Raw genomic sequence first — 26400 nt, forward strand, 5'->3', positions numbered from 1 at the left:
CGTGTGTGTGTGTGTGCATTCATACGTACGCATGTCCAAGGTAGCTTCAGCTGTCATTGATCCAATAAGATGTTTTGGGTGACCCAAGTCTTGTGAACTAACAGGTATCTGCTTGGTTCTGTACTTGGTGTGTGTGTGTGTGTGATGACAACTTGAAACAATTTCATATGGGGTCAAAGATTGCCAGGAAATAGATGCATGACCTGAAAAATGAACAATTTGTTTGAACAATGTACAAATTTTTCATAAATATCCATATAAACCCCATGTGAAATATTTACTGCCAGTGCTGTGTCTTCTTCAGCTGTAAAAAGCGCAGTTACAGCAGAGTTCCACGGACATATTGACACCACTCTCATGTCTGTTTATTAAATATAAGGCTACAGCTATTAGATTGTTAGCTTAGCTCAGCACAGACTTAAAACCGGGTGAAAAAGTTTGGAGCAGTTGTCAGACATCCAGCATCCTGATAAGTTACAGCACTTCTCCCAGCCAAGAAAAAACCCTGTACATATCAAAAAAATGACAGTTCATTCATTTGTATGAATTGTCATTATTACACTTTTGATTAGTTATTACACTGTATGACTAAGACATAAGAAATATAACATGTACGTAAGTGAGACTGAGGTATATTTCGGTAGGCAGTTTTCATTACTTTTGGACAGAGCCTGGCTTGCTATTACTTCCAGTTTCCCATCTTTGTTCTCAGTCAATATACTGGCTGAGCTAATCTTTAACATATATCAGAATGGCATCGATCGTCTCATGTAGCTCTGTGCCAGAAAGCAAAGAGGCGTATTTTCCAAAATGCTGAACTATTGCTTTAAGTATAGCTTTGTAAAGAATTATGAACCTTTTTTATACCAAGCATTTCTACTGCCCAGCAACTGGCCTCCCTCTCCCCAAGGTCAATTTTGCTTCCTGCAAAACTGACCTGAGGGCGGGTTGCATTGAGCCCTGGGCATTCGTGTATCCTCGTTTTGTCTGTACAAGCTGTGCATGCTTCAACAAGAGCACTTACATCTAATTATTTTTACTCTAATTATTTTTGCTCCTGCATCCCCCCCAACACACATACAGACACACACACACACACACACACACACACACACACACACACACACACACACACACACACACACACACACTTTAACCTTCAGAGCTCCACAGGCAGCAGCTGACAGGGGAGGGTCAGGGTGAAGCAGAGCCTTGGGCTGTCGTTCTGTCTTTTCGTTTGTGGTGCCAGCGTCACTGACTTGATTATTTCTGTACTTCCGTTTCACTTCCTGTCTTGTTTTTTTTTATCCTTTCATCCAAATATCAACTATTGAATCAGTATTTCAAAACTTTTTTTTTTTTTTTTTTTGATAAATAAGAAATTTTAAATTAAAACAGATCATAGTGAAATGATAGTGAAATTAGAATCAATTCAATTTTAGGCTGGCTGTCCAAGTGAAGCCCTTGATTATAATAAGATATCATTCAAGTGAAGGCTATCTAGGTCATGAGCATTTTAATGATATTTCTATTTAAAGAGCTACGAAATCAGCTTCAGTAAACACATCAGAAAGGGGGACAAAACATGAAAATGTCTTCCTAATGATCCTCTTAAAATGTGTTGCTGGCGCTCCTCAGGGCTGTGTTTAACAATGGCACTGTCTTCCACCTCGGCAGCAGGAGGAAGAGTGCAGCGTTGTTCCCCCCCCAGGGGCACAGTGGAGGAGCTGAGGACAGATTGAGGGTACTGCTGGGGTTGGCATTACAGTGCGGGGTGAGCCCAACGCAGTTGCACTGTGTTTACAGTGGAGTCTTGACATGGCACATGACGACAAGCAGACTGTTTTCTTGTTTGTTATAATTTATCTGTGGTTACACCTGGGGCTTTAATCGAGTGCTGCGTTTAAGAATGATTTGACAGCACTCTGAATGTGAGGAAAATATTCTGCTGACATCAGTGTTGTGCCTAGAAATTAGTGATTCTAGTAAAACATTTTTTCTCAATTTTCTGTTAAATTCTGTGATTGTACCTTAAATTGAGATTTTTATTGTACACATTTACGATACAAACTTGTATTTGTGCTCTGTCCTCTCCTAGTTTTTTGCAAGCGTAACCACAAAAGGGATTTTGATCTTTTCTCTTAAAATCGCATCAGATGACATAAACAGTTGCATGTTGTCGAGGTCCTCCCGATTTTCTTTTTTGTTTTAAAGGCAGTAAGTCATACTTCTTTAAAGAAAAAATTCCCAGCTAACCTTATATTTATCAGCATAACGTGTTTAGAGCTGCAACGATTTGTCAGTTATCCATCAGTTGTCAACTAATAAGTGAATCAACAATTGATTTGATAATTGATTAAGTGGTTTGAGTAATTTTTTAAGAAAGTCTGATTTCAGCTTCTTAAATGTAAATATTTTCTAGTTCATTTTCCCTTTTTATGACAAAAAACTGAATTTGGCTTGACTCGAGTGGACTTTAGCCACGCACAGCAGGGGTTTAATTGCACCAAGGTTTCATGCATGAAGATGTGTCATTAACTGATGATGCACTTGTCTTGTGTAGTGGTCAAAGGAGCTGCTGTAAACACTCTTTCCCCACCGCATTACTATCAAAGAATAGTAGCTTACGAAGCACCACTCACTCAGTTATAGATCCATTTAATTTCCTATGAATTCCTCAAATATTTTCATATATTTCATTATATAGTTAATGCAGAGCGCACATTGCCTTCATTCAGATTCAGTCAAAAAACCTAAGGAATGGACGTAATCTCACTTGATTATTGTAATGTAAAGATAGTATATAAATGCACAGGTATTGTTGGTATTCTCAGTTGGTTATTTGTGTCATACATTAAGTTACCAGACACCCAGAAAAATTTTGGGCTATGTGGTGGTAATGGTGCGGTGACCACAGTTAAAATTGCGGTTCACATGACGGTTGGCTCCAGAATTATCCTTTAAAAATAAGCAGCTATACAAATTTGAAAAGAAAAATAATGAGCATCATGATTATGATCAAAGTGATCTTTGTGTTATTTTGGTTTGAGTCATATATTTAAGGACTCCAATGTACACGCAGTACGGCTACAACTAATGATAACTAAGGTTTTGATTCATACAATGCTTAGTTTAGTTTAATTTTTTCATTTTCCAACTTATAAAACATAAAAAATGATAGACTTAATGCCTCTCCAGCTTCAGAAAACAAATCAAACAAACAATCTTAAACAAATTAACAAAATGGAATGCAGTATCCAGTTCTTTAAATGCAGCCATGGATGTAAATCAATCTTTTGGGTATTGACACTCTGCCGTATTAGCCTGAAGTAGCTGTAACTTGTATAAAGTTTCCAAATAAAGTTCAACCACAGAGTTACTAGAACAAGAACTTGACAACAGATTGTGCTCATATTACATTAAACTTTAAGCAAAACGAAATTTAAAAAACTCCAGAACAGCATTTATCGTGCGGTGAATTCCAGTCTTAACAATCTGAGCACCTGACTACTCCTTTAAACACACTTTAACACCTCCTCTTCACAAAGCCCAGATTAAGGGAGCTGGAGTATGACACAAAGCCACTTATGTGACGGCCTACACCACTGAATCACCACTGGCGATGGAACACCTTTTGGGTATTCCAGGCTGGCATTTATGTTTGTTTGTGTGTTTGTCTTTTTTAGTGAGGACATGGTGGCTACTATGGTTTCCAAGAGATAAGCCAACAGACCACATCAGTTTGCAGCAGCTGCGGTTACCTTATTCCGGTTGCCACATAATCATTGCTCCTTTCTCAACAACTCATGAGGCTGTCGTTACCACAGTTTGCTGTCCAGCTTTCGACCTCCTCCGTGTGGCAGTTAAGCTTTTAGAGAAGTCGTGGCTGAACATAGCCTGCTGCATCACATGATGAGTCTTTCACAATTCTCTACACAGACCTGCAAATCAACACTTTGGCCACTATGTGCACACATACATGCATGAAGACACAACAACACCCATCACTGAAGATCCATGATTAAAATGGCCCTCAGTTTGCCATTACAGCTGGCCGTGGTGTCTGTACTGTCCATTGTGTCATTTGCTGTGTCATGACGAGGGCATGGAATGTATGTCTGCTGTGCACTTTGACTGCATTATTCTTCTGTTGGTTTGACCCTCTGGTTGTGGTTTTTAGCACATGGTTTCAGATCAGGCCAAAAGAGTTATTTTCACTCTGCTGAGGGAATAGAATTAGCTGTTAATGGGCTATGCAGTCTAAAAAAGAGTGGTGTACCTATTCCGGTGATCATATGACAAAGAAAAAACAAAACAATTACCTGATGGCCACCTTCCACCCATTACCTTTTTGTCTTTCTATTTTTGGCCCATCTGCCACTTTGAGAGAAAGCGCAGGCCTGTGCGTGACTGTTGAGCATTTGGTGCCAAAGCAAGTGGTTGTAATTTGTGGCCTTGCCATGCCCTTGCACGGTAAACACTGACTAAGAGCTCAGGAATCTTAAGAGCTATAAAATAATTGCACGTTACTCCCATAATGGTCAGTGTTCTGCTCCGTGCCTCAGCGCTGCCTCTTCGGTCTCATCCTTTTTTTTTTTTTTTTTGCACAGCCTCAACTGCTGCTATGCAAACAAGTAATGCTTTTTCTGCTGCATCTGTTCTGTTGGCTCATTTTGGTAATTTTCTAATTATATAGAAAACAATTATTTTGTCCCTGATGTGTGTCATAAAGGTTTAGCAAACATTTACTGATCAGATGCCACGTTTTTTTTATTCTGTGAACAACTTTAGTAATTAAGGATTAGTAGAAATTAATAAAACATTTTTCATTTTGATATGAAAATATAAATGTATGCCAAATCCCTTTCAGATGAATGTGAAACAGTACAATATACTTGTGGGGTGTGAAGCCAAGACCACTTTTGGTAGAGACAGTATGGAATCTGCAATTTCTTTAACATGAGCATACTGCGTATTTTAATATCTCATTTGAAATGTGCATTTATTACTTCTATTACTGAAAATGCAAAGCCAATCTTCAGCTATGTTCATTAAGGGTAAACCAAAGCATATCAAGATGTATTAATTTTGCGTTCACAGTGCCTTTTTAATGTCCTGTTGCTGAGTGATGGCATATCTGTATAGCACTGAGACATGGCATTTAATAGGGAAACAAGTTGCCCAAAAGACATCGTCAAGTAATTGCCAGTTTAGGCTTCACTAATGCAGTGTACCACTGAAATCTGAAAGGCCAGCCACTGCTTCCACACAGATAAACAATTATGTGGCTTTTAAATGGGTGATGTGTTATAGCTTGGTATGCTCTTGAAGATGAATTTAAATGTCAGGCGTAACAGCTCTAAAACAGAAATAAGAGGGAGCGTTAATATATAATTTTTATTCTCAGTATAATATTTTATCTTTGGATCTTTATAACTATAACGAAATTATGGTTACTGATTGTGTCATTAGTTTATCAGTTCTATTGCCTCATTCCCGATCTGTTATTTTTTCAAATGATAGCAGATATGAGTAATATCAGCTCCTCAATAGCTTTGAGTCCAAACTAATGGCAGGAAATGCACACCCCTCTCCTATGTTTGCTGACACAGTAAAACTGAAACTTCTCTGTTGCAAGAGATTGAATGCAGTTGCAAAAGAGGGCGATACAGTGGGTTGTCCGTTATTAACGCTACCATGACATCCGTCCTTGTGGTCATTTCAGGATGGGGAGACCAGGGGCCTCTTTGATTTAGGCAAATGAAAATAAATGTATATTTACTATTAAGTTTTTATTGATTTGAATGTTGGTTGCACTGTTTAGTTTAGGTATGTAGTTTGTCATGCATACATATTTGGATGAATAGATTGTCTCTTAAAATAGCATATAAATTATGGCTACATTACCCATCCATTGCGAATTCATTGTTAAAGTCATTGAGATTTTCACTGAATAAAATCAGTATTTTCTGGATCAATCACATTCTATATATTTATATCCTGTAATCACCGCTGTGTCTAAAAGTCTTTATTTAAAGTGGCAGAGTCCGCCATTCTCATGCAAGATCCAGGTAGCTAGTTGTTACATAGAACAGGTAATTCTCACCATATTTTGTCACAAAACTAAATTAGTTTGTTTTTTTCTTTTGTTCTTTTTTTGTTTGTTTGTTTTTTCAAAATTTCAAGGGTTTCTCTGCAAGGACAAAGATATATTTCTATTTGCTGATTTTTCAATTCTATAAAAGTTGGTATGAACACGTTAGTTACAGTATAGAACCCACAATGTGTGTAAGCCATGACTGGCAACATTGGACACTGAGTGTGAATGTGCCTGTGGTTTATTGACTGGAGACTGTAATCGTCAGTTATTGAGCAACCTTGTTGGAGGTCCCGAACTCTGTATCCAATTTGTCTTGTTCACAAGCTCTATGGATTTGAGATCCCTGCTGTGATTACTGCCAGGTGGTTTGACATCTGCTCCTTCACAGCTGTCAGCACTCTGAGAAGATGGAAAACAATGAGAAAGTTGAAGGGAGTCCGGATGAACTTGCTCCTGTTAATATAACATGCTTTTATCCCTGTCATTTCAGACGGTCCGACAGCACAGTCATACAGTGGGCATAGTACTGAAATCAAAGAGCACCTGCATGCTAGCGTGTAAACAAATAATGTTCGGGGGTAAATGTCATGGATGCACAGATGGTATGATGTTTTTAATCGTGAGTGCATGTGAATGATCTCTCTGAGGCCTCCCTGAAAAGCACCTGTTGTCTAACGGAAGTATTTGATTTAAAATGCAGCTGCAATTGTACTACTGTACAGAAAACATGCAGGTAATGTAACTTAACAAAGTGCTGCCACAGTCCCCCCTAAAATATTGACAGTTGGAATTCCCTGCACTGTGTGTCAAGGTTCATTGTGTGTGGGGAGGACATTGGGACTGGTCCCAAGAAAACATGAGCAAAGAGTGTGGTTCCCTGGAAGTTCCACGCCTCTGCAAATTTCCTGGTTATGTTGTAAAGTGGTTTCTAGTAAGATTCAGATAAAAGTCTAAATAAGGAGTTGTTGGTAGCAATAGCATGCAGATAACCTCAACTGCAGTGAAAAATCAGACTGATCTTCAGTAAATGGCATTGTCTTGAGAAGTCACAGAATATATATATATATATATATATATATATATATATATATATATATATATATATATATATATATATATATATATATATTCATCTGAATCCTAAAGTAGAAAGCCCATGGAAACCTGAAAGTACTTTATCCATGTCCTTGTAAATACCAATTTGTGGTTAGTGATGCCCACACCCTGAAACACCCTGAGCCAAATGTAAATATTTGAACTTTATGACATAACCATTACTGTTAAACTTCCGTAGCACACAGCTGCTGGCTCATCTTGTTTAGTGTTTTTGAGGAGGTGGCTGTGGCATAAGCGAAAGGCAACCCAACCAAGATTTTTTCTTCTCTCTATTTTGAATTAAATGCAGTATAAAACATAATGTCGCCATTTCATGTACTAAACTACCGTTGACTCAAAGTTATATTACATTTGTGCCCCTTTGGTAGGTTAACTTGGTTAAACATATCTATAATACTTTAGATTACATGACAAATGGGACAGGGTACATGAAATTCAAATACAGCAGTATATCACTTATTCCATATCAACAAGAAGTGTGAAAACTGTGTGGGCATGGGCAGGCTGTGCTTGATACACATCTTCCACACTGTCCTGTTTTGTCACACCTACTAGGGCAGGGCAGCATAGACAGGAAAATCAGGTGGGACTTAAAAATGCAACAGTGTTACAAGCATAACCTGCCATGGATATATTGGCTAGCAGGCCAACAATAGCATTCCACCAGCAGAAATGCAATTGCCTTTTCATTACACTTAAATATATTTGCATCTTCATAGTTAGCCATTATCAATGTACTGGATTGACCTTGGCCACACAGCACCCCTCCTATTCGACTGTTTATTTTTGTAAACCATGAAGTTCTTGAAACAAATTAGCTTTTCACCTTTCACCTTCTTAGCTAAGGATAGCCAGTGGGTACCAATACCCAGTGTGAAGAGCTCTAATGATGTTTAATGTTTCTTGAAGGCCACAACAGACATTTTGACTTTTCAATCACAGGTGCAGCTAACTATATAAACCACATTACCCCTGTCATGCGTCATGTTCAACATCACAAATGTGCATCCAGAAGATGTTAAATCTTGTTCTAAAAATTCTTAATCAATAGTCTGAAATATACTCATTCTTCTGGAGCTGATGATGGAAGTAGCTAATCAGTGAGCCTTTTTGTGTACTTGTAATCTTTGTTGAGAGATGCACATGCATAGTACCAAGGTACTAGGGATGTAACGGTTACCGGTGTCACGGTAAACCACGGTAAATTTCCCAACGGTTTGGGTTACTGTTTAAGTTTTCATTACCATGGTAACCGCAGCGGTCGATAACCACTGTGTGGAAAATTCGCGAGATACTTTATCCAAGTTTCACTCCGCATGTGCAGCGTGCAACGTGCGCTTGATATGGAGTGAAGAAGATATGGCGGAGGGAGGATGTGATAGTAGCGGCCCTCACAGCATGTTTTGTGCCTTCAAAGAAACCAAATCTGAAATCTGGGCGTATTTTAGTGTTTATAAGAATGCTCAGGGACAGCTGGTCGAGGATGGCAGCCCTGTCTGCGGGAGCTGCAAGAAGAAAGTTGTTGCGAGGGGCGGCAACACATCCAGTTTACGCGACCATCACCCTCAACTGTTCAGCAAATGCAAGGTAAGCTAACCTTAAGCTCGGGTGCATGATTATGTGTATGTCGCGTTCTCTCTGTCTAATTTGTTGTTGTTACTAATGTAAACTGACTGATTTGAGACAAACACATACTAGGTGGACTGAGTTAGTGAACGCAAACTGACTGAGATGACGGACTTTCAGCTCCATTCACCAGAGCAGCATCTACCTGTGGCTCAGCAGCCATCTGAGCAATCAGATTGACCGAGTCCACTGACAACAGACAAGCAGGCAGACAGAGAGACAGACAGCCAATATATATTAGTAATATCAGAAATATATAATACTTGTGGATTATTTGTAGAATAGACTATATGTAAAGAATAATATGAAATTGTGAATATAACAAGTGTCTAGATAGAGATAAGAGTCATAATAGTGTATTCATAATTCATTTAACAACCAACCTGTTTCTCACAAAAGTGTTTGGTGATGTGTAGGCTTCACCCATAGTATTAAGTACGAGTGTCAGTAATAATTAATAATGACATTTTCTGTTCATTTTTTCACAGAGAGGGTCTGCTGGCCAATCGAGTGCTGCTGCCAATGCATCTCATTTTACCTCTGTAACGCAGATATTAAAGGACACATTTCAAAAACAGGCTGCCTCATCACAAAAAGGCAATGACCCATTTTGTTTTGATACATTCTTTTATAATTGTTTAATGTTGATTTTGCAGTGTTTTGGATTTGGACTATTTTGATATATAGTAAATCTATTTAGATATAAATCTTGGTGAAATTATTTCAGTTCATCAGTGTATCAGTGTTTTTTCAACATTTTGAAGACATTTTAAAAATACCGCGCTATAACGATAACCATGATAATTTTGTTCATTATTACCGCGGTGTAAAATTTTCATACCGTTACATCCCTACAAGGTACTGATATGGGGGCCAGTGACAAGGTTATGTTGGATTTGGTTTTTCCTCCATCTTTCTTTTGAACTCAGTGCAGACTAGTGTTTGGCTGTTGGACGACGGCATCATCAGTAGTCGACAGCATCATCAGTAGTCAATGGCTGACAGCCATCGACTACCATCGCAACATCGTTATTTCGAAGGCTCCCCACTAGAGAGCCCAATTTAGTGGCATGTCCCCTCAGAGTTGATGTTGGTTGCAATATCTGGGGAGAGGAAATGAAAAGAAGAATGTTGCTGCCAAATGCACTAACATTATGTCACCTAGTCCTGTTTATTTTATTTAGGAAACCCAAGACACTTGGGGTTTTTTCCCGCGGGTAGCTGTTTCTCTCATTCGTGCTTTTTCTATACACTGTTTTCTTAGCTTAGCCATTCTTGGCCAGTCAGCCAACATTGTTTAATACACGTGAGGCTGAACAAAGCTAAGATTTGTACACGTGGTGTAAAGATAAGTTGTGCTGGTTTTTAAATCTGGCACAGGCATGTTTGTTAACGGGTAACGGAAGATAGTTTCCTCTGCATGGTGAGACAGTTGAAGATTCATGTCAGAGCAACAGTGGGAAACAGTGGCGACTACACTTGTGAACTGATACACAACTGCTGCCTTATGACAACACTGAGGGTACACGTTGGCTCAAATTCATAAACAACCATGTCATGGTCCATCACGATGTTCCGTTAAATTGCCATATGACATCATCACGCCCCAACTCTAGTGCAGACTAAACAATGTTCTAGCACCATTTGAACAGAGATGAATGGAAAACTATTTATGAGCCAACGACTCTTGCGTCAATGTGCGTCATAGCGTTGGACCATATAAGGGCTGAAAATTAGCATGTTCACTTTACTGTCATGTTCCCATCACTGCCAATCAGGCCTGGGCCAAAATAAAACCTACTGCAGAGTCATTTGACATGGGAATAAATGCTGATTATACCCTTTCACACTGAAGACAAAAGCCAGATGTTATTGTTTTTTGGAAAAAAAAAAGGGGTAAGAGTGTCTGTCTTTAGATGGTGGAGAAGCTTGGTGTTACAGGTCAAACTCCAGCAAAGGTGACTTTTGACCTTCAAATCTGTTACAGTAGGTGAGTGCTCACAAAACTAAAATCACATTCTTGAATTTTGTGTTCTTGCATGCTTCAATGGAAGAGAATGGTTCGTGTCACTAATATCTGCAATTTCCCAATTAGCTGAAAACGTGAAGATTTTTGCAGACTTTTTATTTACATAAATCGTGTGTCACGTTGATTCGACCAATGTCATTGAAATTTTGCAATCAAGACATGTAATAAATCCACATGTGTAAATGGTACAAGGTCATGGGTTAGGTTATTTCTTTGCTTACACATTCTCACCTCCGTCAGTGCACTTCCATCCACTGACCCATCACTTGCAGCAACAACCTTGGTGCTGCATTGACAGACGGGTTGTCAGAAAGGTCGTGCCCTGAGGTGAAGGAGTCAGGCATTCTCCGTCATTCCATGTTGTGACACATGACTAGTGGCACCAGAGCCTCGCTGTATGATGAGTTGGTTAACAGCAACAGAAAACATGAGATCCTTGACCTTTTTATTCCTTTAACTTTCTCTTTGCTTTATGACAGCTCCTGTCTCCTCGCCTGCTTTTTCTTTCCTCCTCCATATTCCATTTCCCAGTTAATTTGTCTTTTGTACAGCAATGTCATACTAAGCTAGTAATACTCATCAGTGGTGAGAATTCATCAGAGACACCTTAGTGCACTCACATCCCATTGATGATGACGCACATTTGGCCTATTAAGTCTTGCTGTATCATATCATAACTAGGTGTGGGACCACATGCAGTGACTAATGCCACTGAATGCCTCTGACACTGGTGAATTGATAATTGTTTGCACATGATAAACAACATATTCCACACTGTAGCTCAGTATGTCTCATGTCAGTGATGATGACACTCAAGGCCATTTCTTTTCATTTGAAGACCTTTTTTTAATTTGTTCTGTTTTTCATGTTGTGTTTTTTTTTTTGTTATCCTATGTTTATGTGCTGAATATAGTGCAGTACATACATTCAGTGTAGGATGTCTGTCCCTTTTATTTAAACAGCACAGTTTTTTATCTACCCTTTATGGAACGAGTAGTTACATTTTTGCCTGCCTATTGAAAAAAAGCCCACCCCCTTTTACAGATGTTCTTTACATCCCCACAAGAACATATAAATAAAGCACTCATATTCTATATTAGGAAACAATGAAATGTCACGTGCCTTTCCGAAGATATGTAACATTGGAAAATTCCTTCACCTCCTTTTGATGTCAGGAAGTAAATGGCAGAAGATTATTTAAAGAGATGACAGAGAGCACCTTAGCATTCTCTACAGAGCAAAAGAATTACAGAGAAATCACAGCCTTAGGAGGGATGTTTGGAGAGCGCAGAGCTCCAATCCACTCTCTAATGCTCCAGTGACCCCAATATGACTCCCTAGTACCAAAGGTCATGCCTGCCTCCTGTCTCCCTCAGTGAATCTGCGATCCGCAATCACCCCCCCATCCCCCCACCCTCATAACCACCCACACTGAGTCTCCAAATGAAGATTCCCACCCACCTGCTTGTACCCCCAGCTGAGCATCATAGGTTTCCAGCTTTGCAGTCTCAGGAGAACATCCCCCTCCTCCTCCTATTCTTCCTCCGTCCCCCCACACCTCTCCACGCCTCCATGGAATTACTTCTATCTGGCCTACTTTCCGCCCTCGCTCTATATCAAGTTGTACATTATCTATATGTTTTTTCCTGCAACAATTCCGAAGGTTCCTCTTCTTAGTCCTTTGTTTTTGTCACCTCAACCCTGACATTTTTTAGTTTCATTTAGCTCTCACTTCATTGTTTTTCTGTGCAAGCCTTCGCTGGGCTTTTTTTTTTTAACACATTGGTTGCTTCAGGGTGAAGTGGTGTCCCTATATGTTGACTGTCTGTGCTCATTTGTGAGTCTTGGTATTTGTTTACCCTTGGCATACCAATGACATCAGAAATCCCTGCAATAAAGAAGAGTCAGACTTGTCCAAGTGTTTTTTCATCTCCCTTTGTTTCTACAAAGCAATGTACATACACTTAAACACTTAAATGATAGCATCATAGCTGATAGTCACAAAGGAGCAGACTCTGAGATCAAGTGAACCAGATTAACTGTATTCTCCAATAGAGTAGTGGTGCAAGTGTTGAGTTCTAACACCAAATGAAAATACACAGCTCAGATGCCAACACATCTGTCTTTGAAACCTTTATCCTAGCTTTTTCTTATTAATGAGATCAATATAGAACATGTTTTGAGTCTCAGCCAACTGTGTGTTTACTGTGTATGCATTGTACAAATCCTTGAGTTAAGTCAGTTTGCCCTTTTATATATGAACTGATGTTGCTTCTTAAAAAATGACTGTGTCCCCAAGATTTTGGATGTGCCCCTAAAATACATTTACTTTGAGCCAATAGCCCTACAACTGATAATATTAAATGAATCCATGATTTAGAATGATATATCAAATAATTCAGTAAAATGTATTAACAAGATGAACATATTCAAGCGACCTTCTCAGGCAAACCACTGTATAATAAGGTCCATAGTAATACATATATACAAGCTGATGTTTAGAATAGATATATTGAACTGCTGTTACTGTCTCCTGTAACTGCTTTGTTCAACGACAGCTCTGAAAAGTTTGAAATATCTGCTGTAGTCGGACCAGTATGGACCAGTAAGCAGAGTGTGTGTTTACTGAAATGCATATCAGATATATGGTAGGAGCCCTATATATTGCATGTTTTTTCCTTAGAACTGATGCAAATGCTTATGAAAAAATGTCATTTGTCCCAATCCAAATGACATGGAATTTCAGTAAATGTCCACAGTTATTTAGGCCCAACATCTTGTCCGTCCCAAATAGGGACAAGAGGCTCCAGTGGTTCAAATGACCGGAATAGTCTCATTAACAGTGCAGTAGGACAAAAACACCCTGCAACACTTGTCACTCAAGCAATATTAATGCAATTACAATTATCACCCCCAGAAAATGCCACAATAGCCAAGCCAGTGTGTTGAGCCCTCTGCTCGGTTTTGCATGGAGTTTTACCATTATTTTTACATCAGTTCTCCAAAGTCAGATAAAATACGGAGTTAAAAGACTCCACTGCTTTCATAATGTAATTTAGCCCTCTTGTAGATTGAGATTTAACATCTAAAGACATTACATATAATACTGTCATCACTTGGTCTGTAAGTCAGCTGGCACTTGACTTATATGTCACTCTTTGTTGCGTCATCTGTGTGATCATACTACATGCATTTATTAATTTCTTGAAACACACACAGGCATGCAGTTCTCCACATGCAAACACACATGCCTGAGTCACCCTTGTGGCTTAAAGCCCTAGCATCACACATAGCACAGCGAAGTCCAGATCATTGCAGTGACATAGTATCAACGACACACTATCAGTGACACTTGGCCACAGTCACACATATGACTCGTGTTTCAGTGAAATAATGATCGGCTTGCTTATCTCAGTGGCACATCTATTGGTCATCAGCCAGTTATTGTGGCAAAGGATGTAAGGATTTTGTCTTGTGGCTAAGCTCCTGAGAAGGAGTGAAGCAAAGTTTTGGATCCCCTTTGGTGTTTACAGACCTATAGAGTAATTTGGTAATTTTGCAGCAGGATGTCATCTTTTCCCATTCAATTCTCTGAATTTTCTGTCTCATTCCAGATGGTTCATGTTGACTATACTGTTGTCTCAGCTGGTTGTATTAACCTATAGTTTCCCCATGGTTGTGACTCAGTAACAGGTCTCTCATTGAATCTCATTTCCAAGCAGTGGATGCTAAGGATGTGGGTTTTCAGGGTGGAGATGTTTCAAGTCTTTTGCAATACATTGCACTTGTGCACATTCTCTGTTATTAGTTTTCTGTAGCTTTGTTTTATTCCCATCTTACTGGATTAGAGTGACTTATTGAAAGGTAAAGATCACAGCAGAACTAAAACTGGCCATAGCAACCAGGTGATATAATGAGCAGCAGTTACTCTCGTGATACTGTATGTTGCTCCCTATACTTTTGGAACAAGCTTTGAACTTTGGCCATATCTTACAAAGTGCCCCACTCAACACTTAATTGCCCAAAGTCTACACCTGAATTAGGAAGACTATGTTAAAGAATACAGTATGGCTGCCTTCACTCACTAATTTTCTGGAGATTGCCTTGTGTCACCACACCCATTATACTGAAAGACCTGTATGCTCCACAAACACACAAAAGCACACACACACCTACACACATGCCCACACACACACACACAAAAGCACATGCACGTGCCTACACGCATTCCCACACACACACGCACTCACATACACGTACACATACAAGTACATTCATTTCATTAAGTTTGCAAACACTCCCCATGCACAAATCCTTTGTGACTGTGGCAACAGGGCAGTGTTTAGGTGTGTTTGGGTGCTGTTCTACCAATATGGTTCCAGGTGGAGCATTTGTGCTCTGTAATCTCTCGCCTATTGTGCTCATGTCAAAATCGAGACCTGGCATCGGGTACAACTATGTGGTGACACAATGTTGCCTGGTTAATCATCTACCATTACATCTTACATCAGCCTGAGTTGCATGAGCTGAGTGTGTGTTGGAAAAGAGAGTTCCAGAAAGAGATGGACAGACGTGGAAAAGGGTATCAAGTCCTGCTGGACATGCGTGCCAGTTGGGATGTGGTGACTTGTGCTTGCGCTTGCAATGTTCTGTATTTTGAGGTGGAGGAAGTGGGATCACCATGGCCCCTGGAGTACACCACATCTCTGCTCATCCCCTCCCCACAAGCAGCAATAGCAGCACCACATCATTAGGAACAATATCCTCAACTCTCTTTCTCAATCAGAACATTGCAAGTCATGCAATGAGACATTTTGTCAGCTGTCACCTTGACCTCATGCTCTCGCCCTCAGGGTTGGATGGCGTAAGTCTCTGTCAACCTACAAAAAAGGCTAACACAAACACATAACTCGCAATGTCAGACATGAATTTACTATTTTCTGTTAAAGGTCACAAACTTTTATTTGACCAGTTGCACTGGTCAATGCTTTTTGTTTCAGACACCCAGTGTAGTATACTGAATCGATTCTGCTATACATGTCTGGTCTTGGACTACATCTCCACCGCAGTCATCAATGGAAATATGCTTCTCCATGTTCATCTGTTTACCAATCATAACAGCTATTTTAATGATTTCAGTGTTTCCTCCAGTATTTTTCTGATACTGTGGCGTGGGTCATCATACTGTAATATTTATACTTTTGTCATAGGCTACTTAGGGAATTTCTTTTTTTTTTTCCCTGGTTATAATGCTCTCACACAGCCATCATGAACTCCCCCGCATGGGCTATTGTAAAGAAATACTATTTTTATTATTTGTTTCAAAAGAGGAGTTATCTAAGTCAGAGTCCCGCACGGGTGAAAAATAATGTAGGCTACTGTGTCAGACACATATACGGGTCGGGTTTTACGATTGCCATTTTCAAGGCATCGCTTATCAAGAGTCATTATTAGCGACACAAATGATAAGCATTTATATTTCATATGAGCTCATTCATGCATGCTTGCACCCTCCCAGGACTCCCATTGCCCATGCTGGCTTACTTTCATTTTTAAAAATTGCGTCCGTCCAATTTTCCTTCAGCGTCGGTATGAATTTATAGCCGGTCAGCTCGGGTGCTGAACGTAATTTGTGCTACTGTCGGAAAACGGGTCGGAAGCAGTTTTAAGCATGGCGGGTTCAGGCGGGGGGTTTGCAAAATAAGACCAGTGCAGGACTCTGATCTAAGTGACCATTTTAATCCTCTAGCTAATTATCAAGCTAAATATCCATCATGCTAGTTAACATCAAGGACTGCAGTGGAAGACAACAGTATTTCGTTTCTCTAACACTGGATTTATTTATGCCAATGGTTTTACTTGAAATCGGATTTTTTTGTGAATATACAATAACAAACTAGATGTTTGTGATACTCTTCAACTCACCATAACAGTCAGTCATAGACAACATTTTTGTCATTTTGTAACTAATTCATGGCTGCCTCCGAGCGACACACAGACCCACCATCTGTCAGGAAACCCTGGATTTCAGTAATACCTTCTTTAAATATTAGGCACCAAAGCCTGAGCTCTGTCAGGCTACATAGGTGGAAGATGTTCATACAGGGCAAAAGATATGCATTGACCAAAATGTGTAACTTCCTTTTTTCTACCACGTCATCCTTCTTTGGTAGAATTTCACCTGGTCAATCAAGCCAATTGTTGTTTCATTAGCACTGTAAGTTCTCACAGAAAGATATCCATCAAGATACCCAAAAAGAACCAAAAAGGGTACATGTAAAAAGCATCCTGAGCCTTGATAATCAAGTGGAGAGTTCTTTCATAATGTCCTACCTGAATTGCAGCCACTGCCTTGTACTTATTGTAAATTTCAGAATGGGAAGCAACACTGTGTCCAGCATATGTACAGGGGCACTCAAAGCTGCTCGCCTTGAAGCTGGACATGTCCTTGCACAACAACCCTGCTGTCAGTCAAGCCACCCCATTAAGTTGGGCATGACATTTAAAGTTGGGCGAAGAAGGCGGACAAAGTGCCCTTACCTCCTCCGTACTAGCCCCGCAGTAGAGCCCCTGTGTAGTGTTTGTGGATGAGTGTGTTTGTGTGTGTTGTGACTTTGGCCAGACTTAGTCTGGCATAAGGACAGCTGTCACATCTCCAACCTGTCACATGCGACACAGAGGAGATGCCAGAGGCCAGGGCATCAGGAGACACAAGGACGGACACAAGGAAAAGTGTCTGTGCATTTGTGTGCTCATGAACCCATGTGTCTGAAAGAGTAAGGGGGATGGAAGACATGGGGTGGTGGCCACGTGAAAGGGTCTTACTCCGAGGCACCCTCTAACCTTCATGTCCACACACACACACACACACACACACACACACACACACATATACAGTCTTCACCCGCTTTGTTAAATCTAGTTCTTGAGCAGTTGAGTCACACTCCCCAGGGACATGTAGTAAATACTGCTTTAACGTCCAACCAACATCCCTGCAGGACGCCCTCCTTGTCTTGCAGTCCTCTGACCGAGGCCATTTCAGTGCTCATTATTTACCAATGAAGAAGTCTCTTCATTAAGGGTCCTGCCTGTGGCCTGTGGAGTAAAGGCTTTTTTTAATGTTCCTTCTCGAATAACTCTTTACATAAGCAAGCAGCAGTTGCCCTCAAGTGTATTTGGTTAAAAGTGCTTAAGATGTGTGTATGTGTGCACAGAAACTGTAATGGCCATTTGGGGGCTTTTATTTCATTACAGAGGAAAGAGCTCCTCTGTTTCAATTTAAGTAATGGTTTCAAGGCAGCCGGGTTAAAAGGTTAACTTTTGTTCTCAATATACTGTCTTTTCAAAACTTCCTGCATAGATTTGCAAAGTTTTGGGAAAAGAAAATTATTGGAGTTTTCAAATGCTTCTGAATTACCACCACAGTGCACGGACACCCTGCTTAGTACACAGTGTATTCCATAACCAAAACTAGCAGCCAAGTCATGTGTACTGCCCTTCTATTCTTAAATTTACTTACAAGAGCCCGGGCATGAAAACTTTTCCCCTAGAAAATGGCAATCATGAAATTTGAGCAGTGTTTTGTTTTCAGTAGTCATCAAAAAACTACTTTAAAAGCAAGTTATACTTCTCTATTCTTTAGAGATCAGATGCTTTAGTTCCAAGCTACAAGTCATGGAGCTTTAGTGGTTCTGAAGATGAAGATTTTTACTTTTACTACACTGGATGTAAACTGTTTTTAATCTTTCTGTCAGTCCTATCAGACAGCTGCATTGCTTTGTCCAATCGCAGCAATTAGACAGTTCTAATGGTCACAAATGGCAGTCAAGTTCGCATCTGCTCACAGTGTAAAAAATATATGTACATTATATAAAGATATGAATCCCTTTGTTGTGAACGCTCAAGCTTAAATGCTGGTAAGATAAAAGGATAATGTCGTATTGCTGTGTTACAGGTTGCAAGTGGTATCTGAGAATGACAATGTTATCATTTCACTGCTTCACAAATGATCAGCAACTAAAAGGACAATAGATAGTAAAATCGAGAGGAATGCTGCCCCCTATTTCATGATAAAGCAGTTTTGATAACAACTCTACAGCAACCACCAAGGTTAGCAATCGACTACAATCTTGCTCACATTGCCATTGATGGTGTTAAACAATACTGTTGGAAAGACATAAATTAATTCTGAAATATCAACGCTCATCTTGGAGACATTCACGTAAGCCTGGAAGTGAAAGGGTGAACAGATAACAAGACAGTTAACTTTACCCCAGCTTATAACCTTCCACCGACTTCAGTATGATGTCGGAAGAATGTGGTCATCATGAATATGGTCCATTCATGCCCACTGAAGATGAATTAACATTGGAAACTTTGCCTTTTGACCACACAGGCCAAAAGTTTGGGATAAAATAACTGAACAAACAGTCTTCCCATCTGCTCCAGCTATACATTGTGTTTAGTGCTAATTGACAAACATTAAAGTACACTAACAAGCTACACTAAGATAGTAAAGTTTGATGTATAGTTAAACCAAAGAACCATTTTTATCTGCATAATTTCAGCTCCCTTGCACATCACATTAATTAAAAATGACAATAGCTAAAAGTTAAAGGGTCTGACTTTAGTTTTTGTTTGTTTGTTCCACTGATGCAGTATGACTTGTGACAGCTCTTCGCTGTCTGCTCGGACGAGATGAGTCTGAATCATGCCACAAAAAGGCTGTCCCTTTAACAGCGCCCTTGGTCTGACCGAATCGAGGGATGGTCCAGTGCAGCCCGTACAGAGCTGCCCCATGTTCTTCGTCTGGCACTCTCACCTTCCTGTTGGTTCTAATCTGTCTGTTTACTCTGTCCCAGTCCAAAGGAAGCATCCATTAAATCACCTTTGAAGATGAGAACGGGACTTGACAGCTACAAACTGGAGCAAAACAATCTTTTCCAAATGCCCCACGCCCACCCCAGCCCCACATCTCCATGCCTGTTCCTATCTGTCCCATATCGTCAGCGGCAGAGGCCGCGAGCTGTGCTGTGAGACAGAGCGCAGTTCTTGTTTACTGATGCACACTATATTGATGTGAGCTGATTCCATCAGGCAACACTTTTGGATGCCACACACCCCACTGTCTCTCACTGCCTCCTTTCTACTCCTTATGTCCTTGCCCCCTAATGCATCTGCCACGACAAGGCAGAATGCATGATAGTCAGCAGAGCTGCAGCCATTGTTGTGACTGTTTATATATGCATGTGGTGCGATATAAATGTACTGTTATTTAAAGACCTGCTAATTTATGACTCTGTTACATACATCATGCCAAACTTAATGTATGGGCTGCTTTACGTGCCACTGTGATGTTTGTCATTCACCTGGTCCTGCAACCAACTCAAAATTTTGAGTGATTTCATTGATTTTGATCAATTTATTAGTTTTTTCCTTTAATCGAATGCAGTGGTCAATATCATTAGATTACATACGCAAATATTAGTTCCACGCCACTTGGAGAGAAAATGTTCAGTGAAGAAATTTTCCTCCTTATCACCCACTCAGCCATGTGTTTCTTAAACCAATAGTCAGTTTGGTTTTGGGATAAGCAGACCAATGCGTGTATAATTAGTTAATAAGCCTGATCACATTTGAGGCTGCATTGCTGCAATCTGGTTCCACTGTGCCTCTGTCCATCATGTATGGTGGTTTATTTCCTCTCACCACAGCGGGCAGCGATTATAACAAATGGATGAGTTCAAACCATCTGTAAGACATTTGATTAACATTGCCGAGCCTCTGTCGAGAGAGAGAGCCCAGAATGGTACTTGATGTGGAATTGCACTAATGACAGTGCCTGAGAAGTAGCCATGCTCTAGGAAAAACATCACAGAATGAGAAATTAGAGCCTTGAAGAGACAGACGAGGTTTGTAGCGAGCAGCTCCGGGTGGCCTCTCCTTCCATCTCACACATGATTTGATTGGTGCTTCCAGTCATCAGCTCAGCCTCACAGTGCAGCTCTTGAAGCTAATGTGGCATGAAACAAAACAGATGTTTCTTCTGGTGTCTTTCCTCTTCTCCTTTCCATTTCCTTCGGTATTTTGGAACTCGCACACTTGTTGTGCACACACAGAAGTGTATGATCCGCAAAGTTCTGAAGAGTTGCTAATTTGATGGATTGGTGACTACCTGAGAACTTGGAACCAAACAGAAAGGGGTCCAGAGTAGTTTAACCATCTGCTTTCTTTTTTTTCTCACTGCAGCGCATTACTACATCAAGTTGTTGCACCACAGTAATCTCCATTTTGTTTACATCTACTTCCCAGAGCCCTGAAGCCAGAGTGCAGAGCTGCTACACAGAGCGGTGTTTGTTGTTTATTCAAAATGCAGCAAACCTGCCTAGTGCAAAGTAGATTAGGATGAACACTTCCCGAGATAATTTCCCAGTCTGGGATCATTAAAGTAATTCTATTCTATTCTATTTGCATATAACATACAGACAGACAGACGGACATAGATCCTTGCTTTATGGTTCAATAGAAGTTTGTCTGCTCCATGAGACAGGCAAGTGACCGAGATCCAAAGAAATTGACCTTTAACCTTGTAGACAACCTGCAAAGTAATTCATTTCCAGGCTGCAGCTATGTAAATGAGTCCCAGCTTCATCTCAGTGGTCTTTCAATATTGCTCTCACTAAACAGCATTACCAACCTGACTTTGTCTTTCTCAGGATACAGCGCTGGATCCTGGGGAGGATGTGGCCCTTCTCTCAGTGAGCTTTGAGGATGCTGAGGCTACACAAGTCTTCCCTAAACTCTACCTTTCCCCCAGCATCGAACAGTAAGCATATCACACTTATATGTTTTGTATTGATGCCTTTGATCAGTTGATTTAGTTAAACGTACAGATATGCACTGATCCACTTTCTTTCACTTCCAATCCAGTTGCGATACCAACATTTTAATACCTGCCAATATTGATATGATACCAAAGCTCTTTTTCCTGACTATTATAATTATTATTGGTGTTGTTATTGTTGGTATTGTGTGCAAGGTTACACAAGGCTGTAGTAACTACACAGCACTTCTTGTAAGAAAAAAGACTGCAAAAATATAATAACATAAATGTATTCCAATGCAGTTTTCTTTTTTTCTTTTTTTTACTTCATCAGGTATGCATGACATACAAACAGGTGTAGGAGAGCAAATTGCAATGGCAGCTCCTTATAAGCCATGAATAACGTGAACTCAGCAATGCATTGTTAACTAATAATAAGTATATTTTAATACATTAGTTCAAAATTAATTAGAATTTAAAGGAGTACAAAAAAAAGTGGACAAGTAATCAATTGAATCTGGATTGGTATGTGGGGCGGTGACGTTAGTTTAATATCCTTAAGTGAATAACACCAGTATTGGCACCTGATATAAGTATTAAATCGGATTATGCCCAACTCTAATTTTGTAATCTGTGTATGCAGTCTTTGCCACCACATGAAATGACAGGACAGCAAATTTAATGTGAGGCCCAAAGAACTTTAAAGTTAGACAATGAATGAGAATCAACTAGATTTATCCTTTATCCTATATTTTTTCTCTTGTGAATGACATGATAATTTTGTTCTATCCATTAAGAACAGACACAAGGTTGCTATTATGGACATGTAGGTTGTTTCAGCACTGCATAATCAATCCATATAATATCTAAATATATTGCTATGGGCAATTTTCAAATCGAAGCTGCAATTTTTTGTTTGACGGTTAAATGTGTGACAAAACATTACTGCAGTGAAATACTGTAGTGCTACAGCAAAAATGTAATCACTACGTCACATCATCAGGATTGTAATAGGTTTTTCAGTAAAAATGTAAATAGTCATGCACAAACCATTTGCATTCTGAATTTTATCACAATCGTTATATTATTATTACTATCAAGAATAATCACAGTATGATGTTTTTTACCATATACAGCAGCCTTAGGTTGTTTTACCATCTTCATCTAAATGACTTTTATTTGGTAATGATGGTAAAAGAAGTTGTGTACTGTCTCAGCTTGTCCAGGAAATTAGTTTATCATTAACATTTGCCTTCATTATGCAAGTCAAGGCAAGTTTATTTATACAGCCCCATTCAGACGCAAGGCAGTTTAAAGTACTTTACAGAAAATGTTAAAACTTCATTTTCAAGACAATGGAAACAAAATCAAGCAAACAAATAGTTTGAACAGGTTAAAAAATGTTAAGAATCTAATTGTTATTCTAATTATTTCAAAGCCACAGTGATGTTTAAAACCTTGATGTAAATGAGCTGACAGTTTTAGCAGACCTCAGGAGGTATTCAGGAGGTTTGATCGTGATAACACTTAATAGACCTGTGCCAGATGACCTTAGGGGTCAGAGAGTAGATCAGAGATTCATTTAGTGTTATATAGACAAGTGACAAAATTTTTAGATCTATTTTTTGACACGCAGGAAACCAGTGCCGTGAATCAAGGACTGGTGTAATGCGCTCCACTTTCTTGGTGTTAGTAAGAAATTGCAGTAGCATTTCTGTGAACTAATAGCATAAAAAGTCACAAACAAGCCTTGCCACTGTACATTTTTATTGTAAATGTTGTTTTAATCACCCTTATTAATCAGACACATTCCTGCAGTATGAAGGGAGAATGTTCATCAAGTTTGTTCCATGGATTTTTTTGTGAAGACAAGACACCTTTTAGAATCATTGGGAGCAGCATAGGTGGGGTCAGCCAAAGGTGATGTGGACCCACTCGCTCTGTTTCTGAATTTGAGGATGCAGGATGTAGTTGACAGATTAGCGTGAGTGTGCTGTGAATCTAGCACCATATTATGTCATTGTGAATAATCCCACATCCCAGTGTCTGGACTCATCAGTCGGTTCCTCAAAAACAACAAGGGAAGAACAAAAAATTAGATGGATGACACACACTGTCTGAGCTCGGGATGACTGGATGTCTACAGACATCTGGGGTGTTAACAGTACAGTCTGTGTGTGTGTGTGTGTGTGTGTGTGTGTGTGTGTGTGTGTGTGTGCGTGCGTGCGTGCGTGCGTGCGTGTGTGGAATGTTTTCTGTGAGTCTGTGGGCATTGTGTGAGTGGGTACTTCAGCAGTGTGTGTATTCTCTTTGTTCAAATCCATTTTTTGTCTTGCTGGATTAGGTGTGTATGTATGTGTGTGTTCATTTGTCAGGTTACATTTGTGTGTGTGTGTGTGTGTGTGGTGAGGTTTGTGTGTATGGATGCATGCATGCTTGTGGGGTTTTTTTTTTTTTTATCCCAAATGTATCCGTCTGTTTTCACGTATTCGTGTGTGTGTGCACCAGTATTTGAATAGGCTTTGCTCTCAACACAAAGTATTTGTAGGTGTGGATGTAGATAAGAGGGAATGTGTGTGTGTGTGTGTGTGTGTGTGTGTGTGTGTGTGTGTGTGTGTGTGTGTGTGTGAGTGTGAGTGTGAGAGAGAGCCAGGTATGGGCCCACTCTGACCTCAGGGCCCCTCGGTCTGGGCTTTCGTGCTTGGAATAATCTCAGGCTGATGTTTATTTACAAGCACACGCCCCGTCGCACCAGGTTAGGAGACCTCTGCTCCCCCCAACTACCACCACCATCTCTCTCTCTCTCTCTCTCTCTCTCTCTCTCTCTCTCTCTCTCTCTCTCTCTCTGTCTCTCTCTCTCTCATCCTCCTGTCTCACCATGTTCATTTTTACATCCCCATTGTGCATGCTTCCCTGTGGCTCCTCTGGTTCACCCCACTTGTTTCATATTGTTACAAGAATCAAATCCTTCCTCCTATCTTCTGTCCCCTGCCATTTTCATGAGTTTTTGTCACATTACCTCTCTGTCATTTACCGTATGTATCATCACTCTCTCTCTGCTCAACACAATCACTAGAGCACGTACGTGGCCACACACACGGACGCCCCTCCTCTCCAATATGTAAAAATGAACTGTGACAGGACCTTATACCCGTGCAGCAACTGCAACAGAATACCCTAATTACACCACATGAAACAAAGGTCACCTACCAACTGCTTGTCCTGCATAATCCTTTTTTTCCGTGCTGTGCATATGTAAGAGCATATCTAAGCAATAATGTGAGAGAGATTGCCAAACCTCCTTTTAAAAAACACAATTCTGCCAACCTTGAGGGAACACCGTATCAATATTTTCCACTTATGTTTTTACTGTAATATTAAGCACTGAATACAAAGTCAGAATCTTTGATTCAAAATTCATATTTTTGCAGTCTGTGACTTGTATCCACTGTGTGTTTTTGGTCATATTTAGGGCTGCACTTGAAAATATTATATGCCCTGGCCTACAAATCTTGTTTGTTTTTTATACCGTCAGGATATTAATAGATTTTTCTATGAAAGATGATTATTCCCACATATTGTGAATCCTGTCACAGTCATGATATCTGATAATATTCACAAATTTTTTTTAATAACCATATAATGCAGCCCTAGTCCTACTAAATGGTCCTGTTAAATATGCAATGCTGATGTTTTGATGAACACCACATTACCACAGGTAAACCATGTTACCAAGAAGGATGTTCCAGTGTTGTAATATTTCAGAATACCTCAGGTTTAACATTTGCATGTTCTTTACACATGTGTTTGCCTGTTTAATTACGGATCTCTGTGTGTTTGAGAGGGAGACTGACCTCACTGTGGCTCCAGACTGAAGCTGTTGCAGTGGTGTTAGAGGCTGTCCTTCTCTGTCAGTTGCATGAGGAGAACAGACAGAAGGAGGCTAAAGGCAGTAGAATGGAGAGCAGGAAGTGGGGAAGCTACGGCGCAGGGGATAGTGAGGGGTGCTTGCTAGAGGAGAAGCAGTAGGAAGGGGGGTAGATAAAGGAGAAGCTATAAAACAAATCCTCCTCATCTAAACCCTCTAAGAAACATCTCAAAATGCAGAGGCTTAACAGTGGCACAGTGAGCCAAGCTCTCATTTACCACCCTTCTTCTCCTGCTCAGTGTTGCCTCTTTGTCTTGAGATATTTGCACATATGCATATCAAGGCTTTGTGTATGAATATGCTCAGCTACATGCTTTTGTGCACCTTTTTGTCAGCTGTGTGGGAGTGTGTTAATTCATGACCCAGGGCAAAAATGTATGTCCTCTGCACCGTTGTTCGAAGACAAATGATTGCATGTGTGTGCGAGTTCATGCATGAGCACATCTGTGTTGTATCCATTTTGGACGCTACTTAATTTATCATGCGGATGTGTGCAAGCCTTTTGCTGTACGTGTTCATGCATATCTGTTAGCCTGTTAGTTTTCCTCCACGTCCTTACTGACCCTTGTTAGTCCTTGGTCTTGTGTAGCTCTCTGCATCGGCTCCAGTGAAGAGGAAAGCTCATTTGTTACAGCGTTCCTGCACATTCTCTCTTGTTTTTCTAGCAAGCATTTGATAGACAGCAACATCCAGGAGCTTCTGCATTAACCCAAGCGAGCACAAATGTTTATAATATCACAAAATGCCAAAATGAAATTCACATCAAAAACAGCTTTAGG

The 26400-nt window shown here is 40.0% G+C and overlaps 1 protein-coding gene across 3 annotated transcripts in view; it reads left to right on the forward strand.

Annotated features, from left to right (window-relative positions):
• The window catches only part of babam2 (BRISC and BRCA1 A complex member 2), an 82369-nt gene that overhangs the window by 28792 nt on the left and 27177 nt on the right, over positions 1-26400 (forward strand). For all 3 annotated transcript variants that reach the window (XM_037125393.1, XM_037125395.1, XM_037125394.1), the window contains exon 7: positions 21587-21696. In XM_037125393.1, coding sequence (XP_036981288.1) covers positions 21587-21696 — 110 coding nt within the window. The remainder of the gene's footprint in view (positions 1-21586; positions 21697-26400) is intronic.

This window comes from Acanthopagrus latus, chromosome 16 (genome assembly GCF_904848185.1).
Source record: "Acanthopagrus latus isolate v.2019 chromosome 16, fAcaLat1.1, whole genome shotgun sequence".
Lineage (NCBI taxonomy): Eukaryota > Metazoa > Chordata > Actinopteri > Spariformes > Sparidae > Acanthopagrus > Acanthopagrus latus.